General features: G+C 40.8%; 1 protein-coding gene across 2 annotated transcripts; it reads left to right on the top strand.

Annotated features, from left to right (window-relative positions):
• The first annotated feature begins 559 nt into the window (after positions 1 to 559).
• Positions 560 to 26401, top strand: si:ch211-236l14.4 (SITS-binding protein). 2 transcript variants are annotated; one of them, XM_058646004.1, is made up of 10 exons: positions 563 to 2013; positions 3894 to 4065; positions 15899 to 16106; positions 17283 to 17433; positions 19216 to 19413; positions 20023 to 20291; positions 20386 to 20522; positions 21057 to 21178; positions 23595 to 23774; positions 23944 to 26401. In XM_058646004.1, exons 1-10 carry the CDS (start codon positions 1543 to 1545, stop codon positions 24115 to 24117), a joined length of 2082 nt encoding a protein of 693 aa, XP_058501987.1. In that variant the 5' UTR covers positions 563 to 1542; the 3' UTR covers positions 24118 to 26401. The 2 variants fall into 2 exon arrangements, 1 of the variants encoding a protein (XP_058501987.1); XR_009241876.1 differs by lacking the exon at positions 23944 to 26401 and having other exon boundaries at positions 560 to 2013; positions 20386 to 20518; positions 23595 to 23735.
• The last annotated feature ends 189 nt before the right edge of the window (positions 26402 to 26590 follow it).

Raw genomic sequence — 26590 nt, 5'->3', positions numbered from 1 at the left:
GACTGTCCTTTTCCATCTTAAGGGATAGTCCAAAAAAGTGTAAGTGACAGTCCCAAACATAGGCATCTGAGGAAATCAGAAAAGAACATACATGGATAGCTTTAAAGTTAAAAACATCAGATGTTGGTCTTCATCAGAGCAGTAAATTTGGTTTGGTTTCGCAAAATAATTGCATCAAATGATCAAATAATCATGAAATTGTTAAATTGTTAGTTTGTCTGTTATGGACTATTATAAAAACATGGTGGTAGAAATATAAAAGACTCATGGGATAATGATAACAACACTAATTGAGTATATTTATTTTCGCTTCAATTTCTGCCAAATGAAAATAATTTCACTTAAACTTTACACACTGTACCTTTACATGAGGTGGCCATAAAATGAACTGTACATTTGAAGTAAATGGGAAAAGAGTGACTATGCAGTTAATTAATTCAATTAAAATGCAAATGGAAAATATAACAACAAAGGTTTAAATACATTATAAGAAATCATTTTACTTGATACTTCATCATGAGCCTTGCAGCTTCAGCAGGATGTTAGCTGCACGACAGGTGGCACATCCCTGTCACACAGCTGTCAAAACAAAGCGTTCAAAGTGATTTAAACCTCCACACGATTCACAATATAACATTTATTCAATTATTTGAAAATTCAGGAGCATCATTTTCTGAACATGGGTAATTGTTTGTGTGACTTATTCATTTATCAACCTTAACACAAACGCTCATGGGAGGAAAACAATACAAACCAACACCTTTGGATTTGTGATTATTTATTGATTTTATTTAAAATCACTTTCTCGCTTTTGCTCCCCTTTAAATGTTCAACACCACCCGGTCAGATCTGGATAAGTCATGATAAGTCTCCCGACCTTTACATGCCCACTTGACGCCCCTCACTGTCTACCAAACCACCGGATGACAAGTCTCAACAGTCTTTTACGCACGGAGAGCGCACGGAGAGTTTGCCAGCGAGCACGCATGGGGGTCGCTCCCTTTCAGGCTGTCCATGGCCTCCTCGCCCCGGTGGGCAACTCCGAGACTCTACCAAAGCTTCCTGATCCCCCTTTTCCCTCTCTCTACCTTTCATATGAAGAAACAACCCGGCGTTACGTCAGAAAGTGCAGGGCAAGCAAGACTGCGTCTTAGGAGCTATTCGTAGGCATTGCTGCCAAACCCGGCTTGGGGCTGCTCACGAGCTCACTGCAGCCAATGCAATTTACAAATCCAACTTGTTTTAAAACTGCAGCAGTATGTGGTAAGTCCATATTCATTCATACTGCTTTATTTCCCCGCTGGGGGATTTTTTTTCCGCTGCTTTCTTCACATGACAGGTCTCTGTTGCTGGCACAATTGCGCAAAGACAACGCCAACAGTTTGGCGTAAAGATAAAAGAGTAGGCTGGTTTTGCCCTGTATAGCCTGATTGAAAACACCATGACATGATGAAGCAACAGAGACTTTTGACGCACAGAGATTTCTGCAGCATTTTTTGTGTTTTAATTCTTTGCTCATCTTAAAAAAAAACAAAAAACAACATGCCCCACGCTCGTAATAGGAACCCTAGCCCCATCCCAGAGGTAACATGGGATACAGGTTTGAAGGAGATGAACGAGACCTGGAAAGGAGCTATCGCCTGTCTCGGAGTGGCCGTCTTCTTCGTAATGACCATCGGGATCATTTACTGGCAAGTGGTGGACCAGCCCAACAAGAACTGGATCCTCAGGGGGACTTTTAGCGGACTGATCTGGGAGAGAAGAACCCACTCGCTGGTCATACAGACACTGACGGAGGACAAGACCTTTGTGGAAATAGATGTGGGGAACGTGGGGAACCCTGACATCGAGGTTCCCTTCGTGAGGAACCTGTGCTGGCTGAACAAAACGGAGTTCTGCTATACGTGGGACTCTGTGGCCGAAGTGAAGATCTCGCTGGATGTGAACGAGGAGACGGAGACGGAGTGCTACAGTATGACTTGGACGCCGGTGCTCTGTCATGTGGAGCTGAAGGTAAGGGTTTCTCCGTCAGAGTCAGTCGCATCTCACTAACACGCAGTCCACAATCGCATCAAGGTGACTTTTTTTTTTTTTACGCAGCATTTAATGTGCAAAATGGGGCTTTCTCTTTTTCTTGTGCGCGTTTCGTGCGCTTTGCGCATACTTTCTCACCTATTGAGTGTGTGCATATAATTGCTGCACATTATTATACATACTATATGTAGATATTCTATTGTTATATTGTATATATAATTCTAAAACACAGGAACAGTCCTCGCTAATATCACAGTTCATTTAAGATGCGTTTTGTGCGTCGTGTTTATTGTTGCATGTTGGTGACATCAATTTACAACATTCACAAAAACCATCTCTTCATATTATACGACGCGATGTAATCTGTTTCAAACTGAAACCAATATAATAATATATTATAATAATAATAAGTGGCTTAAAAGCAGCACGTTACTGACTTAATATAATTTATATTTTTTATTTTAAATTTAATTTTGTGATGAAAATAGGTTGTTTTGTTGTTCTGAATGCCAGTTTTCTTTTTCTTTTTTTTGCCACCAATGGACTTGCATGCGATGCTGACATTTTGATGACTCATTTAAAGTCCAATTAAGTTACAGACATGTATTTATTTATAGGTAAATAGATAGGTATTCATGTCAAATCTGCGTCACAGTTGAGCATTTTTACACGCACAGTACTTACTGTACTTTCCCTCAGCTTAATTATCAAAGGCATTTAACTATTTGGATGTTTAGGGAGGTTAATCTGTCCTCACTGGAACATTCCGAGCCATAACTCCCTGTCATGTGGCGCTGCGACTGCTCACAGGAAATCTTTCCAAACTTAAGTCGCCTTTATTTGTTTCCTGATTTCCAAAATCAAGTCTAAATCCTCTCTGGCGACCCTGCTGGCACTTCTTTTGAATCTCTTAAACCGAGACTGGATTTGCTGACATGTAATAGTGCGCATTGCGTCTCTCCCATGCGTAAGGACAAGCTTCCTCTTAGAAAACACTGTCATTCAATGCTTTCTGCGTGCGACGCTTTCTGAGACAGTGTCATGTCACCATCACATGCCACTCTGTGCTCTGGGTCCCTGCACTAAAGTCACACTGAATGTCAAAGATTGGTCCATTTCATCATTAACACAGGGAACTTTTCGGTTATTCCTACCATTAAATTAAATTAAATACAATATAAACGGTAACAGGAGCTCAAGTAGACCCACTCACAACTGAAAAAGTGACTGTGGTGCAAGTTGCATTTACATATTTATTCATTTCAATAACCATGTATGCAGATTTTTAACAGACCTATTCAACATGTTTCTCTAAAGTATTGCTTTCTGCCTTAGAATAAACTCAAATGCAATTTTTGAGTATTGATGCAATGGGCCACATCCATCTATCTATCCATTGTCTATCTCCAAATGAGGGTCACAGGGCTACTGGTGCCAATCCCAGCTGACGTAGAGTGGAATGTCAGGTACACCATGGACAGATCACCAATGCTATGGGCCACAGAAATAATACATTATAATATGAAAATAGGAAAAGAAATTGGCCATTGGTCAAAAGTGGTCATATGGGACAGTTGGGTCCATCTGTGTTAATCCATACTCCAAGCAGCATTTCAGTTATGCTCACTGACAAATGAAATCACAGCCTTCTTATAAAGTCTTTCAAATGAGAGATTTGAGGGGTAAATAATCAAAATAACAAGAAAGCAATTTTGTTTTACCCTCTGCTGTCAAATGTGGCTCATTTTATTCTAATCTCCACCAACTTGTACGTTAGTACATCTCATTTGGTCTCTCAGGACTCACTGTGAACCGCTATTTCTCGTCCCTGTCCTGAAAAGTCCCTCTCACCCTTCCAGGACTGCTTCTCCATGACCAATGTGTCCTGGTATGGTGGAGCCAGTGTGCAGGGTCAGACATGGCCCATCAATGATCAAAATGCCACCATGCAGCCCTTCACTGTCAGCGATCGGAAGGACAAGCCCTCAGGCTTCGGCTCGGCCCTGGAGCGCTACTTCCTGGGCTCATCAGGTAAGAGATCGTGCTCTGGATTAATCATTAATGTGTCGGCTGAGATTCAGTTCATGTCGTGGGAGATTATCTGATGTGCAAAAGTGTAGTCGCTGTTCTTTCTGTTAAAGGTGACATCGAATGCTTGTATCACACATATATGTTAGTTATGGAGGTCTACTTACATATATTAACTTGTTTTCATGGTTAAAAACCTCAGAGTCGCTGCAAACGAGCCGATCAAAATATCTCCTCACTGACGCTCTCATCAGCCGCGCCGTTTCAGACCAAAATCACACCCCCAGAACGTGGACTGTGTTGTGATTGGCCAGCCAACGAGAGCTTTCCCACTGTCCTGTGATTGGCCAGGTACCTGGAAGTGACGTAATAGATAGGCCAGCTCTCAGATACACAGCTCCCCCTCTGGCACGGTGGATGCTCTGCATCTCAGCAGCTACAACGAGAGTTGTTCTTCTTCTTCTGCGGTTGAATGTACGCAACTGGATGTGCCCGGACTAGTGCCCGCACCAGGAGGCACTACAGTGGTGAGAGGAGTGGTGAGGATTTCTGATGACATCATCAGCATAGGGAATTGCCGATCCGCTTTGCAGAGCCCAGGAAAACAATACAACACTATTTTCTCAGCAGTGGCTGAACTGTTTGTTCTGAAACTTTAGGGTTTCATAAACGAGGTAATGACGCAGATACACACACAAACGCAGCGTTAATTGGAGCTTCCGATCTATGTCGCCTTTAAAGTGAGAGAGACCTTTGCACATCCTTAAAATGACACGGGGTCAACAGTTTTTTTTCCACACTTGCCATTGGTGTGGGGGGGTTAGCACAAGGGCTCAGGGAATCTGACCCCACATCAGTGACTATGCGACGTGTGGTGTGAGCCCCATGGCGTGAGGAAATCCCTGTGGATGTTGTTGTATTTTCTTACCCTCCGCCACACCCCATCACTCATGCACACGTATGAGCTGAGAAAAATGGTCCTGAAAGCCTTCAGAGACACAACCTCTGAAACACAGGCGACTGGCTGGACGGGAAGACTGGCCCACAAATAGAGTGTAAAGCAATTTCAGTTTATTAATTTAGAGATTAGACTACAAAGGGCGCAAACCACCTTTCGCATCTTAAATTAACTCTTTGGGATGGCAGGGTAATTGCCTTTTGTTTCTATTAAAAGGGCAGGTTGGATCAGGGCCCTGCTGACTCTTATAACGCACCAGGTTATTTTGGGGGTGTTAGATTTTATCCTGGGGGCAAAGGGGGGAGGCGTGGACCACTGGAAGATGTGAATGGTTAATGTGACTGATAAAGAGCGTTTACAGTGTGTGAGTGTGTGTGTGTATATATGTGTTTGTTATATCATTAACCTCAGGGACTCAGACCATGTCCAGACGGAAACGGCACAAAACGTAAACCATCTTTTTCAAAAAGTTCCTTGTAAAGACGAAAAACGCTGTAATGTTACACCAAGAAACAGAGAAAAATACCTTTTAAGCCTCTCTGTGCTGATTTAAAAAAAAATTCCCATGTACATTTTACTGCATGACAGTTTTTGTCCGACCATAGGTATCACTTCATCTTAATATTATTACTACACCTTTATTTCTATTTAAAACATCAGAGTGAGGAAGGAAAATATTCACTATTACTTTACATATATAACAGCCAGTGTGATGTCTTTTTTTGTTTTTGTCATTTTATTGTGTCTATTCTCATTGCCATTTGCTGTGCGTTCTGCTGCCAACTCTCGCCATAATGCACAAACACACAGGGGACCCAAGTGTCAACAAGTAGTGATGTCACCCACAAGAGTCTGGACTCATTTTAAATCCTCGAGATTCACATATTGGCCACTGCCATGTTGACAGAAGTTCACAGGTGTCACCTACAACCAGGCTCTTACTGGATCATACCAGCTGTCACTCACACTAGTGCTCTCTCATATTGTGCCACGCCATTTTCCTCTATGGGAACATAATTTACAACAGACACATTATGTTCTATTGAAGCCTATAGTGGCTTTTCAACATAGTCTTATTTCCTGGTTGGTTCAGGTAGAACCTGGAGGATATGTCCATTTGTTATATGGTCTACTGTATAACCAAATAAACAAAACTACAATTCCCAGGATCCCATACTGCTATCATCAAACTAGGTCTTATGTTTTGTTTTGATTGAGAAACCCCCAGCAGAAGAAATCTCATACTGTGCTTTCAAGTGTTGTTCTCAAAAGATTCTGATATAAATATGTTATTGTCAGAGGTCGAAAGTAATGAATTTGCGTTACTGTAATTGAGTATGTTTTTTTGTGTACTTGTACTTTTTGAAGTCATTTTTAAAGTTATTAATATTACTTTTACTTAACTATGTTTTTTGGAAGTACTGTACTTTACTGCATTGTCATTTAAAATCACATCCGTTAAAAAAACACACACAGGAAACATTGGCAGTGAATGATGAGGACAGTGGAACAATGAGGACAGGTGAACGATGAGGACAGTGGAACAATGAGGACAGGTGAACGATGAGGACAGGGGAATGATGAGGAGGGAATAATGAGGACAGGTTAACGATGAGGACAGACAGGTGAATGATGAGGACAGGGGAATAATGAGGACAGGTGAAAAATGAGGACAGGTAAATAATGGGGACAGGTGAATGATGAGGACAGGTGAACGATGAGGACAGGTGAATGATGAGGACAGGTGAATAATGGGGACAGGCGAATGATGAGTTGGCACTAATTAAGGTCCCTGAATGAGAAAGTGAAGGCATTTGTGACCTTTGACCCATGTTGACTGATACATTATGTGTTTACATATTTTATTTTGTCGGCACTTTAATTTGTAAAGGTTTGCCTTTATTTAAAAGCAATTCATGTGAGATTTGTATCTCTCGTCACAACACAAGAGAGAACCCCAAACTTGTTAAAAAAGTAACTTTTACTCTGAGTCAATTTTAAACAAGCTCCTTTTTTACTTTAACTTGAGTACATTTTTAGACCAGTACTTTTACTTCAGTAAAATGTTGTCAAAATAGTGGTACTTTTACTTAGAGAGTAGAATATTTCAGTACTCTTTCCACCTTGTAATGAAATGACTGGAAAATTTCAAAAACGTATTTTTTCACACAGTATCTGTTTGTCTGTCAGTGTGTTGAGGAATCGTGTGTGTGTGTGTGTGTGTGTGTGCGTGCGTGCGTGCGTGCGTGTACGTGTGTGTGTGTGTGTGTGCGTGCGTGCGTGCGTGTACGTGTGTGTGTGTGTGTGTGTGTGTGTGTGTTCATGTGTGAGTACAGCTGCTCTGTCAAAGTGCCCATTTAACACCAATAGTTCACAGTGGAGGGCATCATGACATCAGCCCCTGAGGTGATACAATCGCTCATCTATTATGACTTCAGTGACTGTGAGCAGAACATCCTCACAAATGCACACATGCGTGCCCACATTATGTGCACACACACACATTTAGGGATCTTACGTAACACAGCGGCGGGCTTAATGGGAGAGTCACATGACAGAAATCCCTTTTCCACCTTGTGAGGGGATGATTATCAGGCATAAACCTTTGTTTCTTTGTCTCAGAAGAGAAAAACACACACACACTCACACACATAGATGAGATGACATCCCAAATAGAACAACTGTTTGAATGTTGCCAAGTAACCACTCGCAGACACATACTGTACGTAGCCCCAAACATAGCAAACTACTGCTCAGCAATGACAACAATGCCCATTGGACCATTAAAGATATATTTAACACCCAAACACGTACTTTAGCACAAAGACTTTCTGTGTTTGGCTCTTACATTTACATAATGTGCACGTCTGACCACAGTGATAATACTTTTCTACAGTGTCACGTATTTTCACATGTGTTTGAGGCTATATTTCGATTGAAGATCAGATCAGATAAGATAGTCCTTTATTAGTCCCGCAGAGGGGACATTTATATTCTCTCAGGAGCAAAGACAGTAAAGATGAAGATAATACGTAAATAAAAATAGAATGTATATATTATAGACCGTTGGACCATTTTTTAATGCTAAATACAAAATTTCAAATCACAACAAAAATGTTTACACTGCCATGTATTTACAATGATGTCTTTGTATTAAAGCCAAACTCTCCATACTAATATTAAATCACCTGTAGGTTAAGTATTTATTCTATAAGCACACGTCTATATTACACTTTTATTAAGAGGTTTTATTATTATTTGGACTACATTATTTGTTTCTATTTGTAAGTATCAGACCAAACTGCACATCTAACTTACAGAATATAAAATAATACATTTTATTATGTAGCTAACACTGTACTATCAGATTTCTGTGTGAATTGTTTCTAAGATAAAAATACACAGAAAACACTGATTTGTACTTTCAACATGTGGACAGAGACGAATTCAACTTGTTTGATATTAGTTTCTTACAAGTCCAAGTGTATAACGACAGTTTCCACGTTAGCTCGACACAAACACACAAGACGTGTCAACTTGAAATGCAACGACTGTGTATACTTCACAAAATCATTAGTTCATAAGAGAGAGAGAGAGAGAGAGGGAGAGAAAGAGAAAGCTGGGTCACTTCTTCCGTGCACATAGTGTGAAAAGTCTGTTTGTTTTCTCCGAAAACAGATTGAGCAAAGGCAGCACTCCAGTGGTAATAAAACTAAATATTATAATATTACTTATGATTTATTGTGCTTTTTTTTGCTTTTTTTTTCAGGGGAATGGGAGGACAAACATATTTGAGTTTTAATGTAATGTTAGGTTTCACAGCTGTGTGAACCCACTGTGACTATCAGCAATATTTAACTGTGTGTGTGTGTGTGTGTGTGTGTGTGTGTGGGACCTGTCTTCACTGACTCTAGTTAGTCACAGGGGCACATTATAAATGTAGTAGGGTATATGGAGCTGTGACTGATGTTACTAACCTAAGAAGACTCCTGGGGACATTTAAAAAAGCAAGCCAGTTACGCTGAACCAACGAGCAACCCAGCAAACAACCGACTGTCTTCTATCACACAGTAAAAGTCATTATTATAGAGAATAACACAAGGAGTAGCAAAGTAAAGAAGAAGTAGAAATGTAAAGCAGAGAGAGACAGGGGGCGAGGATATGTGCAACCATGCAGCAGAGTGACATTTGAGAGTGTTGCCAACTGGAGGAACTTGTCATAGCCCCACCTGTCTTTATCCATACAAAAACAACTGGGCTACTAAGGACAGATAAGATATCACTCAAGCCACATCCTGTATTAAAAATATAAGAGGAGACCGTGTAGCTGAAGCTTTAAGGGCCTTTATCTAACGTAAGCACCCTGAAATCACAGGGATACAGTTGACATGGTGTTACAGTCAGTAAATCTAAGCAGAAATAGTGTCGGGTTAACTGTTGACGTGCACATGTCCATTATTTGGGAATAAATTACTGCTCGCGATCAAATTGAATTACAGTTATCTTGTGCTGGCAGGAGGAGGATGTCACGTGACGTGAATTGTTTTTCAGAGCAATAAAGAAAATGAGCTCAAGATCCATCAATAGATTTTGGTGTCTCCAAGGACCAAAACTTAAAAAATATAACTAGAAATGTTACATATAAATTTGCTCAGTTATAAATCACAGCAGCAACAACTAATGTATTCATTATTAATTATGTAAATTCATAATGTTGTTTTAAGATCCAGTGTGTAACATGTAAGTGGGTCAGTGATAGGAAGTTAAAAAAATAAAAATTGTGTGTATTTTAGGTGAATGCCTTGCTTTACTGTCATGATTATTTAGCAGCTCAGACGGATAAACTGTCCAGAGCATGAAATTCACTTTTGAAGCAGAAGCTTACGATACAAATGAACAAGAATGGCATCCTTTCTGGTGTGTGAGGGCCACCGTAGCTCCCTGACACAGAGAGGAGAGAGCAGTCCATTTGTCTCCCCACTAAATAGATCCCAACTTTTTTTACACACTGGACCTTTAACAGCTTTATAAGAACTGTTATATTAAGCTCCATGCATGGCTGTTTTTTTATATAGTGCTTGCTAAAATTCTTATACAGTGGTCAAAGTTTTTAACGTGTTTTTTTTTTTGTTGACGTTGTTTTTCCACATTCAAATCCTTCAGCTCACTCGTGGTTAAATGAAATATCAGCGTGTTCTGCCAAGTACAGTACAGGGAAATATAATGATGACAAACTGTTTGTATGGAAATCATTATGGAATAAAAATCTGGGCAGTTATTTTAGAAAATAAATCTACCTTTTTACAAGTCAAACAATACATTTAGTTTACTGAGAAGAACATTTTATAACATTTATTTATAAAGTATTTTATTGGCCTTGTTTTATCCATTCTGTATTCCAGTAGTAGTAGAAGTATAGTAGTAGTAGTTTATTGTCTGCACAGCACATTTACCAAAAAGCTACATAAAAGTATCTAAAAGTGTGCATCACTTAATTAAAAGTGAACAAAACTGTTAATTGTTTAAATACTAATACTACATTTTGCACATGTATTTATTAAAATGTGCACACAGTGAAGTAAATGAGACTCTTTCCTTTAAGATGTTTAACGTTTAAATAGTGCTTGGAGAGAGAGAGAGAGAGAGAGAGAGAGAGAAAGACCGCGTTTGTTTAAACTGACATCACTACTTTCAGTCTGGACATAATTAATTTATCTGCGTCTTTATATAGCTTTTTTTTCCATGTTAGCTTTCAGAGATTAGTCTCAGATATAATTTCTGCAAGACTCGCATGACTCGAAGTCATTAAACCACCTCGTAGTCTGCTGCCGGCCTGTGTGTCGTGCTGTGTGTGTCCGTTATGTGCACACATGACTTCATTTTCTCTCCGTTCACCTTTTAATTTATTTAGTGCATGTTTTTTTTCTCTGCTTCACCACAGCGTCTCCCACTCCTTTTCCTTTACGTCTATCTCTGACTCAATCTTTCCGTGCGCGCTCCGAAGAAATGATACTTTAATGCTCCCGTCCGTTTGTTGTTGGTCTCTTGGCGAGAGCTGAACAAGCACAACACAGAGACGTGGATACGCAACCCTCATGAAATCTGATTTAAACAATAATGACAATAATTCCAGATTATGATTCCTAATCAGCTTTGTTGTTGCAGCTTCATTATGCTCACAAGGTCCTTCATTATGAGACAAAAGATATTGAAATTCAGCACAGAAGCAGATTTAACTGTTACCTATAACACAGACAATAGTTTGTGGTCTTCCACTAGACTGTGGAAGACTGTGGTTGTGAAAACAACCCTGTGTTGCCCGAGGGGTCAGCAGGTCGTCTTTGGGCAGCTGTCCCGATGCTTCGACTCTCCCACACAAGTGAGAGGTGAAACGCTTCAATAATGACTCACTTAGCCAACTGAAGCTTTGTTAAAAGCAGGCTGTCATCCCCTGTATGAGCAGAGCTACTGTTTGAAAATCATCTGACAACATTTTCCACAGTCAATCGACCTAGTACTTTCCATCAAGGGCATCGAGCGAGTGAGAGAGACGCTAGAGAGCAACTTTTTAAAGGAAGGACTGAGCCACTGATGGACATATCGGCTTGTTCACAACCTTCTCCATTAACACGGCATGCGAGCAGTGTGTGCTTACATGTTTCACGTTTGTTTTCTTTCTTGAGAACCTTTGAAACAATAGAGAGAGAAGAAGAAACAATAGAGAGAGCAGAAGGAAAGAAAGCAGTGTTTTTGAAACACACAATAGTAACTGTCAAATGTTCAGTAACTGACTAATAATTCTAATATTACTAAATAATAATTTGGTTTAATTATTATTATTACAGTACAAACACTGCTGTAACCGCTATCATATGAATCGTGTGCAACGGACTGACTTTATTTTCTTAATGTAAAATAAACCATATATACTATACATTATTTATACTAAATACTGGTAGATGCCAAGGAATGTTCTTTTCAGTAAAATGTACGTTATTTCTGCTAATTTCCTTTGGTTGGATGACTACGAAAAACCTTTTCACTCACACATTGAGATATTAGGATCATTTGCCTTTTCCTTTCTTCCCCTCGATGGGATACAACGTAATAATATAATGATTTGTTGGTGGAGCGCAGCAACCTCACTGGCACTTACATGCATGACACTAAAATAATCTATTATACTAACTATAAAATATTTATTGTTTCACAAATAAATAATTTTGTTTAGTTTTCAACAATTTAAATATTAAAATAAGACTATATAAGATAACCCTTTATTCGTCCCCCATGGGGAAATTTGCATTGTTACAGGAGTCAACATTCACAAACAGGTAGAAAGTAGAAGGAAGGTAAAGAAATAAAGACTATTAAATATGTGCAAGAAAGAAAAACTATGAAAACATAATTGTTTTCATATTGCTATTAAACAACAAGGTAAATAGTGCACTCCAGGGAAGACAGTGTTGTAATTTGCAGAATTGCACTACAAGTAACCCTTACAAAGTAAAGTGTCTGGACTTTTTTGTTTATTTTAACAATCAAAGGGCCATAAAAAAGTGCTTTTGCCCATTTTTCCAGAATTACTTTCAATATCTGGCAGTTATTTACAATTGACTGCATGTTAAAGTAGTGTGTTAATCATTTTAAATGAAGAAAAACAAAAAGTTTTATTTAAAAAAACACTGCAATTGTACAGCGTAATTACGGTAATGCAAAGTGTGCTCAGTCTGCAATAGCTTGGTGTTAACGGGGTTAACTCTGTCACAATAGTTTTACACTGTTACAAATGACTGAGGACTCAAATGAAGGAAAACAATCAAACAAAGTGGGATGAAGCAGCAAGAAAAGTCAATACATACAAATCATTTTGCAAAGGTATCGAAATCTCAAAGGTTAAAGACAAGGTCCACAAAAACTCACCAGGTCACATAGTGAGGCTCAATAGTGAGTTAATTGAACACAGCTGAAACTAATGAGGGAGGAGCATGTAATCAAGGTGACAGGAAATCACGGGAAGGGAAGTAACGAGAGAGAGGTTACCAAAATAAAAGAGATAATAATCATAAATGGTAACAAAAACACCATCTGACACAACTGACAGATGTTGCACATAACAGAAAAATCCAACTGCAGATTATTACCATGATGTTTGCAGCATATCGAGAATCTTGGCTTAAAAAACGACAGAAATATGTTACATTGCCGTGTTTTATTACATCAAAGTGTTTGAATATGGACTCAGAGTCAGCGGGACACAGTTGCTCTAATATTTGTGCAGACCAAAAGTGTCTCACACTCGAGACAATAAATGTGATGGATGATCGGACGAGAGCAGAGAAAGTCTCTTTAGTGTTGCATTGTGTGTTTTTTTTTTGTTTTTTTTTTTTCAATAACTGGGATCGGAAATTTACTGCCATGGCAAGATCCCAGTTCTGTGGCCATCAATTTCTTGAGGTTGGGCGCAGAACCCAAGTTTCCACTGTTAAGGAAATCCATGCCTGAACACACACACACAGACACACACACACACGCACACATTTTAATAGTGCCGGTCAGGTCTGCATGCACATACAGGTGTCATAAATAACAGTATAAATATGACAGGTTACAGAGAGCAGTCCATCTGTTCCACAGCAGCTGTGTATCCTGCACGCCGCTCAACTCTAGACGCCACATTAAAATCTTCCTGACCCCTCAGAGGGAGCGCGGGGTCAACTCCGCGACCACCTCGAAAAACACTGAGCTCAGACTGAGCAGGAGGAAGTGCTTAAGACTTATGGTCCTATAAGTCCTGCACTGTTTTTTCTAGGAACTTTACAGTCCGCCATGAAAGGAAGACTGTGTGTGTGTGTGTGTGTGTATGGAGAGGCCATGTGAGGTTGTACGTACGTTGGCCGAGCCGTTGTAAAAGCGTGTCTGATCTCTCAACTCTGCCGAATAAACCTCATTTGTTTTTACCTTTACCATATCTGCTGCTTTGAAGGTGAGTGGCTACGATCAGCCGGGCATATAATTTTCCTTTTGAGAGCTCGTGGAAAATATTTCGGGGGAAGCTTGAAGTGTTTAAGGAATTGTTCTAAAAATAGGCTCTCTCACTTCCCCTTTAACTCCTGGGCTCCCCACCTTGGCTGTAACTCAAACCTGCTTCACTTTCTTTAAATAACACTTATTGATTCCTGCCTCTGTCTGGTAAACTCTGTGCGTCCAGTCACAGCATTCTGCCAGAGACGTATACTGTACAGCCGTCACAGACGCACGGCGAGAAGTTAAGTCTCGATCAACCGCTGCGTTCTAAAAATGCATTGACGTACATGCAAAGTGTCAAGCTGGAAATGTATATAATGTGATTGAAACATTAAAGTCTGCATGTTTAATCAAATATGGACTAAATGGGACGGCTGGTTTTGACCAGACTGTCCCGTTTCCTCAAGGCCCTGCAATCCCCCATAAAAATTAAATATGATTTAAGACGTTGCGCTCGCGGACTTAAACTCACTTTCCACCCCGTGTGCACTTTGGTGAAACACAGTGTTTGCAGCCTGCTGGATCTGCACATCATTCTACGAGGCTGCTCGGTGTCTGGTGTAGTCTGGTCGCCTCGATTTCCACTGCCTGCATTCCCCTTTCCTCCTTCCATGAAGCTATAACATCTTCTCCGCTGCCCTACGTCTGGGCTGTATTTACACACAAATCACAACCCATTTGAACCATTTCACAAAAATGTTGGTACATTTTTTTGAAAACCTCGGATGCTGACCTCATATCATGTGAGGGGCAGCTGAGGTGTTACCAGGATCTGTTTGACATTATCTGTTGCACACACGTGAGAAACGGCCTGATGTTGACGGCTCTTCACTAGGCTTTATGCAGCACTTGAACGCTGATGTCGGAACCTATTAATCCGATTATAAACTGGTACGTGATTATCCTGCCTGCTCTTGGTTCCTGCCTGCTCGAGAACAGTAAACCCATTGAAACTAGAGATGGTGAGTGAGGTGAGCCAAGCTCTCAGACTGTCAGCTTGCTTTGGAAGCAGGTTTTTGCACCTAAATCTGTTCATTGAGGGAAATCTCAAACCTTTTTTTACTGCATTGAGCAGGCTGTACAAAGATCCGACTGATTGTCGGCTGGTTTCTGCCGACCTGAGGTGGCACAGACCCACAGCCGAGCGGAGTGGAGAGGAGGCGGGTGGACAGGAAGGTTAAACTCTGGGGGGAGATGGTGGGAGTCAGGAAGGGTGAGAAGTGGTGAGGCTAGGGGGTTGGAGTAACCTGAGAGGGAAGAGACATTCCTTACAGGGCAACTACATCTGTGGACACAATTATCTGCTTCCCATAATCTTATCATTTCACACAACAAGGGTTTGCGCGAAGTTGTTTTTCCGCAAAGTGAATTGAGTCACACGTGATCCTCCAGCTTCTGTTCCTCTCACAGAGAGCGCGAGGCGATGAAACGAGACAAATAGGCCACATTTCCTGAAGCGATCCCATAACTTTCACGGTTTGTCCCAGCTACTCGAGCCTTGTAACACTGGTGTGCAGTGTAACCTTTCTCCTCAGAGGCTGCCAACAGTCCCAGGGTAAACCCATCCTGTGGCATAACTGCTATATCTCATTCTGAGGAGTGTTTTTCTCACATCTGAGTGGAGCAATATCAGCTGACACAGCCTACACGCTACCTCCTACAACACTCCATCCGTCACACTCACACCAGTCTCAGTAACACGCGCTCACTATGTCATATACGAAGAATCTGCAGAGGATCTGCCTCTTACTCCACACTAGTTTCTGCTGCTTCACGCCGAAGCCGACTTTTAACGGGTTTTGAAGTGATCTTGTCTGACATATCCTCCCCTGCTTTCCCTCTACCACACAGGTGTTGCAGTTCTTGTTTCGCCTGATACCCCCCTGCAGCTCGGGGTGGACAGCAGACAGCAGTTCTGCCTGCAGTCACTGCCCAGTATGGAGCGACTCCCTCTACAGTACACTGTGTGTGTGGCCCGCGACGTGAAAGCTGCTCACCAGGAAGCTGCACAGCAACTGTCCCAGCACAGCAGGGAGCTGCCCAACATGAAAGCGCTTTGGTTAGTTCACTTTAGATTAAGATTAAGATTAAGATTAGAGGAGAGGAGAGGGGTTGTCATAGCAGTCAAACTGTGATGTTGCTATGAGCACTGAATTAAGTGACAAGACAAAAAGGTAGTGCAGAGAAACAAGACAAACTGACCATGAAATACAAGGAGCACAGAGATGGAGGAACCTAACAAGACTCATATGATGCAGGTGAATCACATCAGGGCAGCTCAGGCAATCACAAAAACAGTCATAAAAACAAGTATGTGAAGGTTCTCAGTCACCCATGTCATTGCATTGCCATGAGCGTGGATATACAGCAGTTATGAGTTTATGTGAAGACGTGTCATATCTGCAGCACAGACATGATGAACTTTGAAACCGATTTTCAATGTTTTAATCCCAAAAAAGCACAGACTAGACCAGGGATGTCAAACATAGGGTCCAATCCGGCCCACAGGATGGATTTGAGAAAATGTAATGTCAAATACTATATATGCTATATATTTTTCAGTCCCAGATACCTGTGACTAAATGTTTGTGCCTTTATAGATCCACTGTGATCTGTAGGTTGTAATGCACATGTGTACATGGTACATTTAGGCATAATATTGCTGAAACTGCACTTAATTTTCTCAAGAATTGTCATGTTTTGTAAAAAGATACTTCATTAAATGTAAAACAAAGGAGGAAAATTCTGAGTTCTTGTTGTTCATAGGTTATTATTTTACTGGTTTTACTCGCTTGAGATCAAATTATGCTGGATGTGGCCCCTGAACTATAATGAGTTTGACACCCCTGGACTCGACGATCCAGTCAACATACACGACCACACTCTAGGCGTTTAATTCTAGAGGCCTTTAAGTATTTCAAGGGATTCGGGATCTCATGGAATCTCATGAAATCTGGTTAATTATCCTCTGGTGTGCTGCAGACTTAAACTCAAGCAAGTCCAGTTTCCTCCTATGACTCCACACTCCTGAAGATAAAACAACACAAAGTAACACAAATAAAACTAGCAGCAACACCAGACACACACACACAAGGACAGAATTAACAACACAAGACAACCAACGCTGATCAATGCGAAATAAAGACAGCACTTGAGGCAGGGTCCAAAGGTCAGGAGAGCAGGGTCTGGAGGTCATGACAGTGATACATTAAAAACTCCTCTGTGTGTTTTACAGGCAGCCATTCTGGAAGCTGCTCACTAACGTGGACTCGGGCCCGAAGGTGGAGAGGGAGCTGAGGATCTTCTCCAATCGTCTGAAGAGACACCAGCTGGGCGAGGGAGTCATCAGCCTCAATGAACATTCCACCACTCTCCTCTCTGATATGGTACGAGTCTTTGTTTGTGTGGATTTTTAGAGTTTTCAAAGCCAAGAGAGAGAATAAAGTGATCCTGTTGAGTTTATGCTACTATAGTGTGATCACTGCACAGCCTCATCTACTGAACAATAACCAGAAATCAATGGACAAAAATATTGAATGATGCAGTTGAACCATTTAACACCGACGACACACTTGCAATTTTTATTATGTTAATTTCACTCGTGCTGTTGCAGGAAGCCAGCAAATCAGCATCTTTGTCAGCCTGTTTTTGGACATTGAGACAAAAACTCAAACTATTTTTTTTAAAAACCTGTGTTATACTGTTAAATTTCAAATTTGGCACGCAATACCTGGTGTTCGAGTACAACTACAGTGTTTTTTCAAAATAAAATCTTTTTTTTTTATTTTAAATTATTATTACACTATTGTAACATGCAGTGAATTGTAAATAACTGCCACATATTGAAAATTATTCTGGAAAAAATGGGCAAAAGCACATTTTCTGGCCCTTTTATGTTTAAATAAGAAACAAAGGTCCAGACGGACATTTTAAGGGTTAAGATTGCTATCTATGCAGTTACTCCGTGAATTATGATGCCTAAACGCTTTGTCACCATGGAACACAAACATATCACTCTTTAACTTTTATCACACTGTAGCTTTGCATAAAAAGTCCCTACAGCTCAGTGACAATCTCCATATTTGATTAGCTGTGAGGTTGTGTTTTCTTTAGTGAATGTCCAGAGTGGGGAACGAAAAGGTGGGAGGAAAGGTTAATTTTTCCTTGAGTGTTATTGAAAACAGTCCGGAAACAAGATCACTAGTGGATCTACAGTAAGTCATACATGGAGATATTCCATTACATAACAAATATAGCTGAGAGAAGACAAACAGAGCCTCCCATGACTGAGCTCAGGTTGCCCTCACTGTGGTAACTGTTGGATGGTAAGGAATCGGGAATCAAAGGGGATCCAAGCCAAGACTAACACAAGCAGGTGATGCTGACACCAGCCTGATGCTGTGATCTGACCTGGTTCATTCAACAGAAGAAGATGCTAATGGAAGTCATTTTGTGAACAAATGGAACATGGAAACTCATGGAAGCTGAAGTTGATCCTCTATAAAAACTGGTCCAGTTTCTTTTTTGTCCACTGTTTCCATAATGTAGTTTGGAATGACACGCTGGCGTTGGAAAGTTTGGGTTCTAAACGTATTACTGAGACTCTACACTACGCTATTTTGGCAAAACCAAGGCTATACATTCGTTGACCACTTTATTAGGTACAGCTGCTGTTCAGCTGCTTTGTTACAATAGTTTAGATTAGTAGAAAAAGGTTCATACCTCATAGACAAAAAAAAAAAGATATGATGATGTGATATTTTGTCTCACTTCATGTTATTTTGATCATACTTTGGATGTCACATTCAAAATCCAGGGTAAAATCTCACGCACAATCTCAACACTGAGAACACAAAACATTCTCAGAAATGACATAAAACTTCACCTTCATGAGTCAGCTCTCGTATTCTTAAGAGGTTTTCTGTCACAGTTATGTAATCTGAGATCTCTGATTGACTTCAACATGTAAATTCCTGAGGATTACACTGCAGCATATGTTACGTGATTCTGACATGGGTCAGTATGTTGGAGCTGTAAGCTTACAAGGCAAAGGCGTCCACGTGGAGAAATCAGTACATATGTTCTTGTTAAATGTTAATGGCTTTGTGAGTAATGCAAATATTAGGGTGCATTGACCTGAGATAGGATGTCTCTCTGTCCCCCTGCAGGACCATGACTACTGTAACGTCAGGAAAAGGGGGATGTCCAAGAGACTGACCAGGGACCTCCCACTTGTCAAGCTTCTTAACATTTCCATCACCCTGTCCCCTTTCCTCGGTGTGGACACCACACAGTTCCACACCTCCCTCAAGGACGGCACCGAGGCCTTTTGGCTCAGTCTCCCCTCGGCTCCTCAGGGACAGCTGGTGAGACTTGACTGGAGTGCAGGGCTCATGCTGTAAATCACTTTGTGTTCGCTCTTCTCAGTAGTTTTGTTTCTTCTATTTTTCTCAGTTATTACTGTGGTAGGCTGACACCTACGTGTAAAGTTAGACACTTTACATTTACTTTACATTTGCACTGGCTTATTCACACACATCTATTTCTATAACTTAGTTGATAAAGCTGCAGTGCGTAATTTAGACAGAAAAGAAAAGAAAATGATTTGTCAAAAGGAAATTCTACTGCTCAACGGTAGGTCTGATAGTATTGCTTGACAAAGCCCATTTTTAGATGAGAGACACAGTATACAAATAATGTTACATGATTTCTGCTCACAGAGACCAAACAGAAGTGGAATAATAACAAAAATCACCACTAGTTACACGGTGCAGCTTTAAACTTATGAGAATACCTTGAATAACAAGACAAAGAACTTCTTGTTCTTTCTTTCCATCTTAATAAAAGGCAGAGCAGTATGAAATGCAACACAGAGAAATGATGATGACAACATCATACAACAATTTTTCACAAAACATGCATTGTCAAGTAAAACAAACTTTAATTAAACTCAAAGCGTTCCTTCTCGCCCTCAGATCCCTGTCATGAGTCGGTGGCAAGGACAGTTCTGTGTAAAGCTGAACATCACCAACCCAGGAGCAGTGAGCTGGTTCCTGGACAGAGTGGGATCCCTGCAGGCCCATTTGGGGATGGAGTACATCATGCTGGAGGGGGGTGAGGGGAATCTGTTTGAGGAGCAGGCCCTGCGAGCACCGCAGGATCTGAGTGGAGACAAGTACATCAGGCTGCTGGCTGACCTGGCCACAAGGATAGGAGACTCTACCATCGTGACAGCAGGAACACGGTAATGCTCTCAGGCGTCATTTGGGCCAACAGTGAGATTCTCTGTTTCATTTTAAGTCATGCATGTCCTTACTCTGATTCTGTTTGAGTCTCAGGTCGAGTCACAAGCCGCTGTTTGTGAGGATGACCCCGTTGCAGTCTGACTGGAGTCTGATGGGCCTGAAGGGCATCATTCCCTCCCTGCTGCACCATACTCTGCTGGGATACAACTTCCTCATTCCTGATGCAGTAGGTAATACCACAGCCTATGGGTCACTACTCTATATCTATACTACGTTGATATTTAGTATAATATTTAGATATTTAGAATATTGATATTTCTGTCTTTCGCAAAAATCTGTGGAATTTGAACTTGTAGTTTTAGGCAAAAAGAAATCACAAGTTTCGTGCATCAGTGTACAAATAAATGGTTTGTTCAATCCATTTATCCACTTATTTGAGGTCAGGCCATGGTGGTAGCAGGATGTGCCAGGTGTTAAGAGTGTCCCAGACATACTGTAATTCTCCCAAGTAACACTAAGCCACTAAGCCAGATCCAGAAAGCTGCATTTGCAATTTCAAACAATAGCACAAAGAGGCTGAAACGAAAGAGAATCTGTTAAATAACACTTCCACAACACAACTTGCAACTCCTTTCTCACTACAGTAAAGTCTCTGAGCTCACAGAAACCTGTTTACCTCCTGGATATTTTAAAGTAGCTACAAGAAGAATATCAGTCCAGTGTAACCTGAGGATTTCCTTCCATCTGCGCCTCTCTTCCCACAGGTGGCTCTCTGTCTGGAGATCTGGTCACAGATGAGGAGTTGTTTATCCGTTGGTTGGAAATCGTAGCCTTTCTCCCTGTCATCAGCTTCCACACAGCACCCTGGGTTTACGGGGACGCTCAGGTATACAACCAAAAACTCACGGGAACAGAGAATGCAAGGGTAACAGCTGCTCTTAGATCCAGATCAAAATCGAATCACTTCTTCCTTTGGCCATATCCTACTTACGTCCCCAGAACATTTTGGTGGAGGTAATCAATCAGAGAACGTAATGAGGCTTCTTATTTTCCCTGTAAACACACGGGCGCAGCATCAGGCTAGTGGTTGGCATTATGTAATGTAATTATAAAAGACAACATGGTAGGTTCACGTTTCTTCACTTGTGAAGGTCTACAGTGGAGCGATCAGCAGAAGAATGCGTGTGAAGATTATCCTCCACTCTCACACAGCAGTTAAGACTACTCATGGAAAAAAAGAGAGTTTATTGACCCATCAGCCTCACCTCAGCTCAGGACCGAGAGGTTCCCACCTAAACCCAATCCCTCTCCACTGGAGATGAGGAATGTATCCCTCACCATGTACAACAGGAAAAAGAAGAAGAAGAAGAAGAAGAAGAAGAAGAAGAAGAAAAAACAATGCCTACTTTCTCAAAGAGTCAGGTGACAGATATCAATACGCTTGACAATGTGGTGCCAGAGCTCAAGTTCCTGCGCAGAAAAGCGCTTGATGTTTCTCAGGCCAAGGAAGTCTATTTTCCCCTCCGCTGCCCTTCCCTTCTTTTCTCAATAGGAGCGATTGTTTGGCCCCCTCCCAACATTACCTGTGGTTAAGAGTCCATCTGTTCTGAATTACAACCCCTCCTCTAGATTTATGGCTCACACTCAAGAGCCACTTCGGCAGGAATGATAATGAATTTGAGGACAAGTCTTGGAAAAATACTTTATTGTAGCAATTAAGATTTCCATGAGTAATTGACAAGTGTGACAGGGTGGGGGCGATCAACTGCCTTTTTTTTCCACAAGGAGAGGACTGAGGCAGCGATATAGACCGCCTGTGACTTGTGCTGTGAGACAAAGATAAAAATAGGCCTTTTAACAGCTAAACAACTGACAGCAGCAATGTTTTCCTTTGTGGTCACTTGCGTGGCCTTCAACTTTTAAACTCAGATGCAGCGAGACAGACCGGGGAAAGACATTTCGGAGGAGAACAGCATTACGTGTGATGAATAAATAACTGCAACTGCAACTCTGGGTGGAATATAGTCCAGTGTAAATTTGGCGCACCTTTATTTCCAGAATGTGTGAGACTCGAGTGAGTCACTGACAGGTCACAGCAGCGACGGCACTGGAATCGAATAGCAGCGAAAAACCTCAAACCCACACACGCATGCCTGGCTTGTCAATTAGAGAAAGATCCACTCAAACCCAGGCTGACTTTGAGCTCATTCCTACAAATGTTCCCAATCCCAACTCATAAAAATACATTTTTTATAGATGCGGTCAAGTTTTTTTTCGTCATGGCACAGTGGAGAGGATGTGACCTTTCCAGGAATTCGGCAGTAGTGTGGCCACATGGAGACAAGACAAAGACTTGGACCGTGTAACATTCACTGAATCAATGGCAGATTATTCAGTTGAGGGAAGAGCTTGTTGACACTGTCATACATTTATAAGTTTGTCTTGGTCTCTTGAACATGTATTTGTTAATTATTGTTAAAAATCTCTTTTTCGTGGGATATCTTGCTTAGTTAGCTCACCATAAAGTATAACAGAAAAATGTCAACAGGGCACATTTCTGACAACGAAATAAAGACACAGTACAAAGTCCATGGCCACAGTTTTTCATCAATGATTTGAACACACTCAGTGGGACAAAGTAATTGAGCTTTAATGTGTTCTGAAGGTTAATCCACAACCAGGGAGCTGCATTAGAGAATGCTGTACTACTAAGTTCAGAGAAACTCTAGAAACACAGCAGCCAACTAGTGGAGCAGGAGTTATAACAGCTATTGTTTAATGACTATAGGTTACATACTGTAGGTATGAGAAGGGTACACAGGTATGACATTATTGGCATGATATCGGTATTGGCTTTAAAATGTATTATTTGATATCGGCAAACACGCCAAGATCCCCCGATATGACTAATGACTAAAATAGTAGAATGAATAGGTGACTACCTCCTTGCACCCTCTCCAACTATTACTGTTTATTTACTTTGCACAATGAAGAAAATCTATATCTTATACTGCTGTGACATGAATATGCAAAATATAATTTCACTACAGAAAACATGAAACAACCTCAATTGGGCGCAGGAAAAATATATTGGTATCAGCTATCGGCCCAAGCACTCCCTATACATCAGCATATAGTATAATGTACCAGTACCGCTGTCTCCTTCAGCTTCATGAAAGCCAGAAAACCAGATTGGACCTCAGCAGAAGCTCCAGCTCCACACAAAAAAATTATAGATTCTCCATGAGCTGACAAATAGATAGTTGTTGTTTTTTTTTAAATCCTAAATCTTCTCTCTATAGGTGATAAACCTAACTCAGGCCTACATCGTGAAGCACCAGAGGGACGTGGTCCCCCTCATAGAAAAGTATGCCGAGGAGTGGCAGATGACAGGAAACCCCATCTACCGGCCGATGTGGTGGCTCAGTCCCAGTGACCCCATGACTTTCACCATTGATGACCAGTTCCTCATAGGAGACAAGGTGATTTGATGACGTTATGATTTCCTGATGGGAGGGGATTGATTTCCATCTGTCAGCGTCTGATATGCCTGGCATACTATTAAATACAAATCTGGCTCAACTGTAACCTAAGGCCTTGCTTATTAAGTGTCCAATCCTGACATGTCTGATATGAATGTGCTGTTTCCAGGTCCTGGTGGCACCAGTGGTGGAGAAGGGAGCAGTGAGGAGGGATATTTATTTACCTGACGGGGGCTTCCAGTGGCAGGACAGCCAGAACGCTCAGGTGTTTGATGGGGGGACGTTCTTACAGGACTACCCTGTGCCCTTGGAGGAGGTGGCTGTTTTCGTAGGACGAAGCTGAGTCATGTGATATCCACATAGTCACCTGACCTATCCTGTTACTGTTTTGAATCAAATTCTTTTTTTTAAAAATACTTGTGCTCTTCTCAACTTGCACTTTTCCACTAAAGACCATTGACCCTGTCTCGTGGCTCTGCCCTGAGATGACATGTAGAAAGATTTTTTTTTTTATACTTGCACTTTACAGTTCAGAATCATTTGTATTTTTCTTTACTTTCCTTTTTTAAAAAACATGTTAATTGGATTTACCTCTTGGTTGACTTTTTTTTCCTGCCATTTTTTGTGAGTGTATGTAACTTCGGAGAAATCTGCGTTTACATACTGCCTTTTTACAGTCTTCAAATTTTTAGCTGCTGCTGGCTCTCTTGATAAGGAGGAACAAAGCAAGCACCTTGTTTGCTTAAAGAGAATCTGAATCACTCAAGAAGACCAAATGATGACATAGAAGGACAACGGAAGATGTTTGAAAGGGCTTTTTCGAGGAGAAATGCTTAGTGGAATGAAATTAGCTCACAGGAATTTTTGTGCAAAAAAAAACCAGTGGTACCGTATGTCTCGCTCACTCAATGGAAAGGCCTTTACTTGAACTTATCAGGCCGAAGGGCTGATGTTTAATGAATGTACCTCAAGTTACGGTTTTCAGTGCTTTGCAAGATCATCAGACACAACCATCCATTACATCCTAGCACTTCATCTTTGAATAGTTTATTATTCACACCACTCCGTTGGACATGTCTGAATGTCCTTTAGTACTGTAGGCCACATGAAGCTGAGGCCAAGCTACTGTCATTGTATCTCTTGACTATATTTGATTTTGCATTAGATAGAAACGTCTTATACTAACCTGCTGTAGTAAGGGCTTTTACATGAGCTGCTCCTGTATATGTATTTGATTTTTTTAAATGTTGTGTTGCTCTGTCATTAATACCGAACCCAACTGCTAAAGAAAGTCTCATTGACAACTCCATGGATGTGGTACAGGTATTTAAAGTAAATAATGTGACATTTTATAGACCTATTTGCTTTGTTGCAGAGAGTTATATGAGACACTTCTACATCTCCACTGTAAAAATTAACTAGCATAGCTTAGCGTAAATGGGGGAAACAGCTAGCGTAGCAGTTTTCCAGTTAAACACACCGATTAACTGTCTATCTATGTGGTTTGTTTAATTCAAAGAGAAAACAATTGTTTTATGTGCTGGGTTATTTAAAAAAAAAAACCTGGGGCACGGACTTCCCTTCATTTTTATGCTAAGCTAAGCTAGCTTTTCAAACAGACAGAAATGAGAGTGGTATCACAGTTCTCTTTGAACTTGTTGCCGCAAAAGCAAATAGGTGTATTTCCTAAAGTGTCAGACGATTCCTGGAGGAAATCTCTACAGATCCCAAAATACATTTTAAAAGAAAAACAAAAAAACAATGCTCTTGTGAGTAAGAAAAAGAAGTCATTTGCTGCCATCTTTGTTTAAAGTCACAGAGGTGCAGTAGTCACTTGACACCCTCAGTCATTTCTGTCCTTAGGTGAACCTTGACTGAGCCTTAGTCTTTGGACTAATCTCATAATCACATTAATCTCTATGGCTCAACAAATTTAATGTATATCACATGATTTTCTTGAAGAAATTTCTGCCAAGCTTTGCACCATGGTACGATGTTCTATGAGTTTGATAGTTGCCAGTGCTCTATTGCCGCAGTGCTTCCCTGTATTGTTTTGTTCTTTTCATGATAATCTTAACTGCCCAGCAGTGATAATCCAGACTGCAAAAGTATCACTTAGTGAAGGCTTCACCACTAAATTGACTGTGTAGCGTTGATCTAACAAGTTTACTGTATTAACTCCAACACTCAGGTCTATTGATGCTTATCGAATCACCAAATGTCTTAGTGCAACATGCAGTATGTTGTGAAACACATCAATGTCTTAATCTCTCCTTGAGCTGAATGTACAATGGACAAACTGTGATTTCCCCACTGGGTTCTTTTCATGTGAGGAGCTTTGATTTGAGTTCCTGATCTAATGCTTTTACAGAACACTGTGGTATGTTCATGTTGCAGGAAAAGCTTTGATGTGTTATTCCTTCCCGATGCAGGTTGAATGAACATGACGCCATGCGCCTTAATATGCCACTCTTAAATCTGGACTAAACAGGTGTCTGGATTATTGCAGAATCAGCAATGTACATATTACGATGACTGTGCCATTACAAGTTGTTGTTTTTTTTTCCTCTTCTGTAAATCGGAGAACTTAGATGAAGTTGCAATAAAGTTTACATTTTCTTACTTCACTTTCTTGAGTATTCAAATTTGTGCTCAGTTTAGGGCCACTTTGTTCTACACAGGGTGCAGTACATCTGTGACCAGAGGATTGTGGGCTAGAAGAATCCAGAAACACTCACCACTCACTCTCACTCATCTTCTACCGCTTTATCCTCCACATGAGGGTTACTGGTGCCAATCTCAGCTGACATAGGGCG

The sequence above is a fragment of the Solea solea genome, chromosome 12 (genome assembly GCF_958295425.1).
Source record: "Solea solea chromosome 12, fSolSol10.1, whole genome shotgun sequence".
Lineage (NCBI taxonomy): Eukaryota > Metazoa > Chordata > Actinopteri > Pleuronectiformes > Soleidae > Solea > Solea solea.
This window is presented reverse-complemented; position numbering and strand designations above follow the sequence as displayed.

Coding starts and splice junctions, on each gene's coding strand:
- si:ch211-236l14.4 (XM_058646004.1), top strand. CDS start 1,543: ATGCCCCACGCTCGTAATAGGAACCCTAGCCCCATCCCAGAGGTAACA. Junction 2,014..3,893: donor TCTGTCATGTGGAGCTGAAG/GTAAGGGTTTCT, acceptor TCACCCTTCCAG/GACTGCTTCTCCATGACCAA. Junction 16,107..17,282: donor CCCAACATGAAAGCGCTTTG/GTTAGTTCACTT, acceptor TGTGTTTTACAG/GCAGCCATTCTGGAAGCTGC.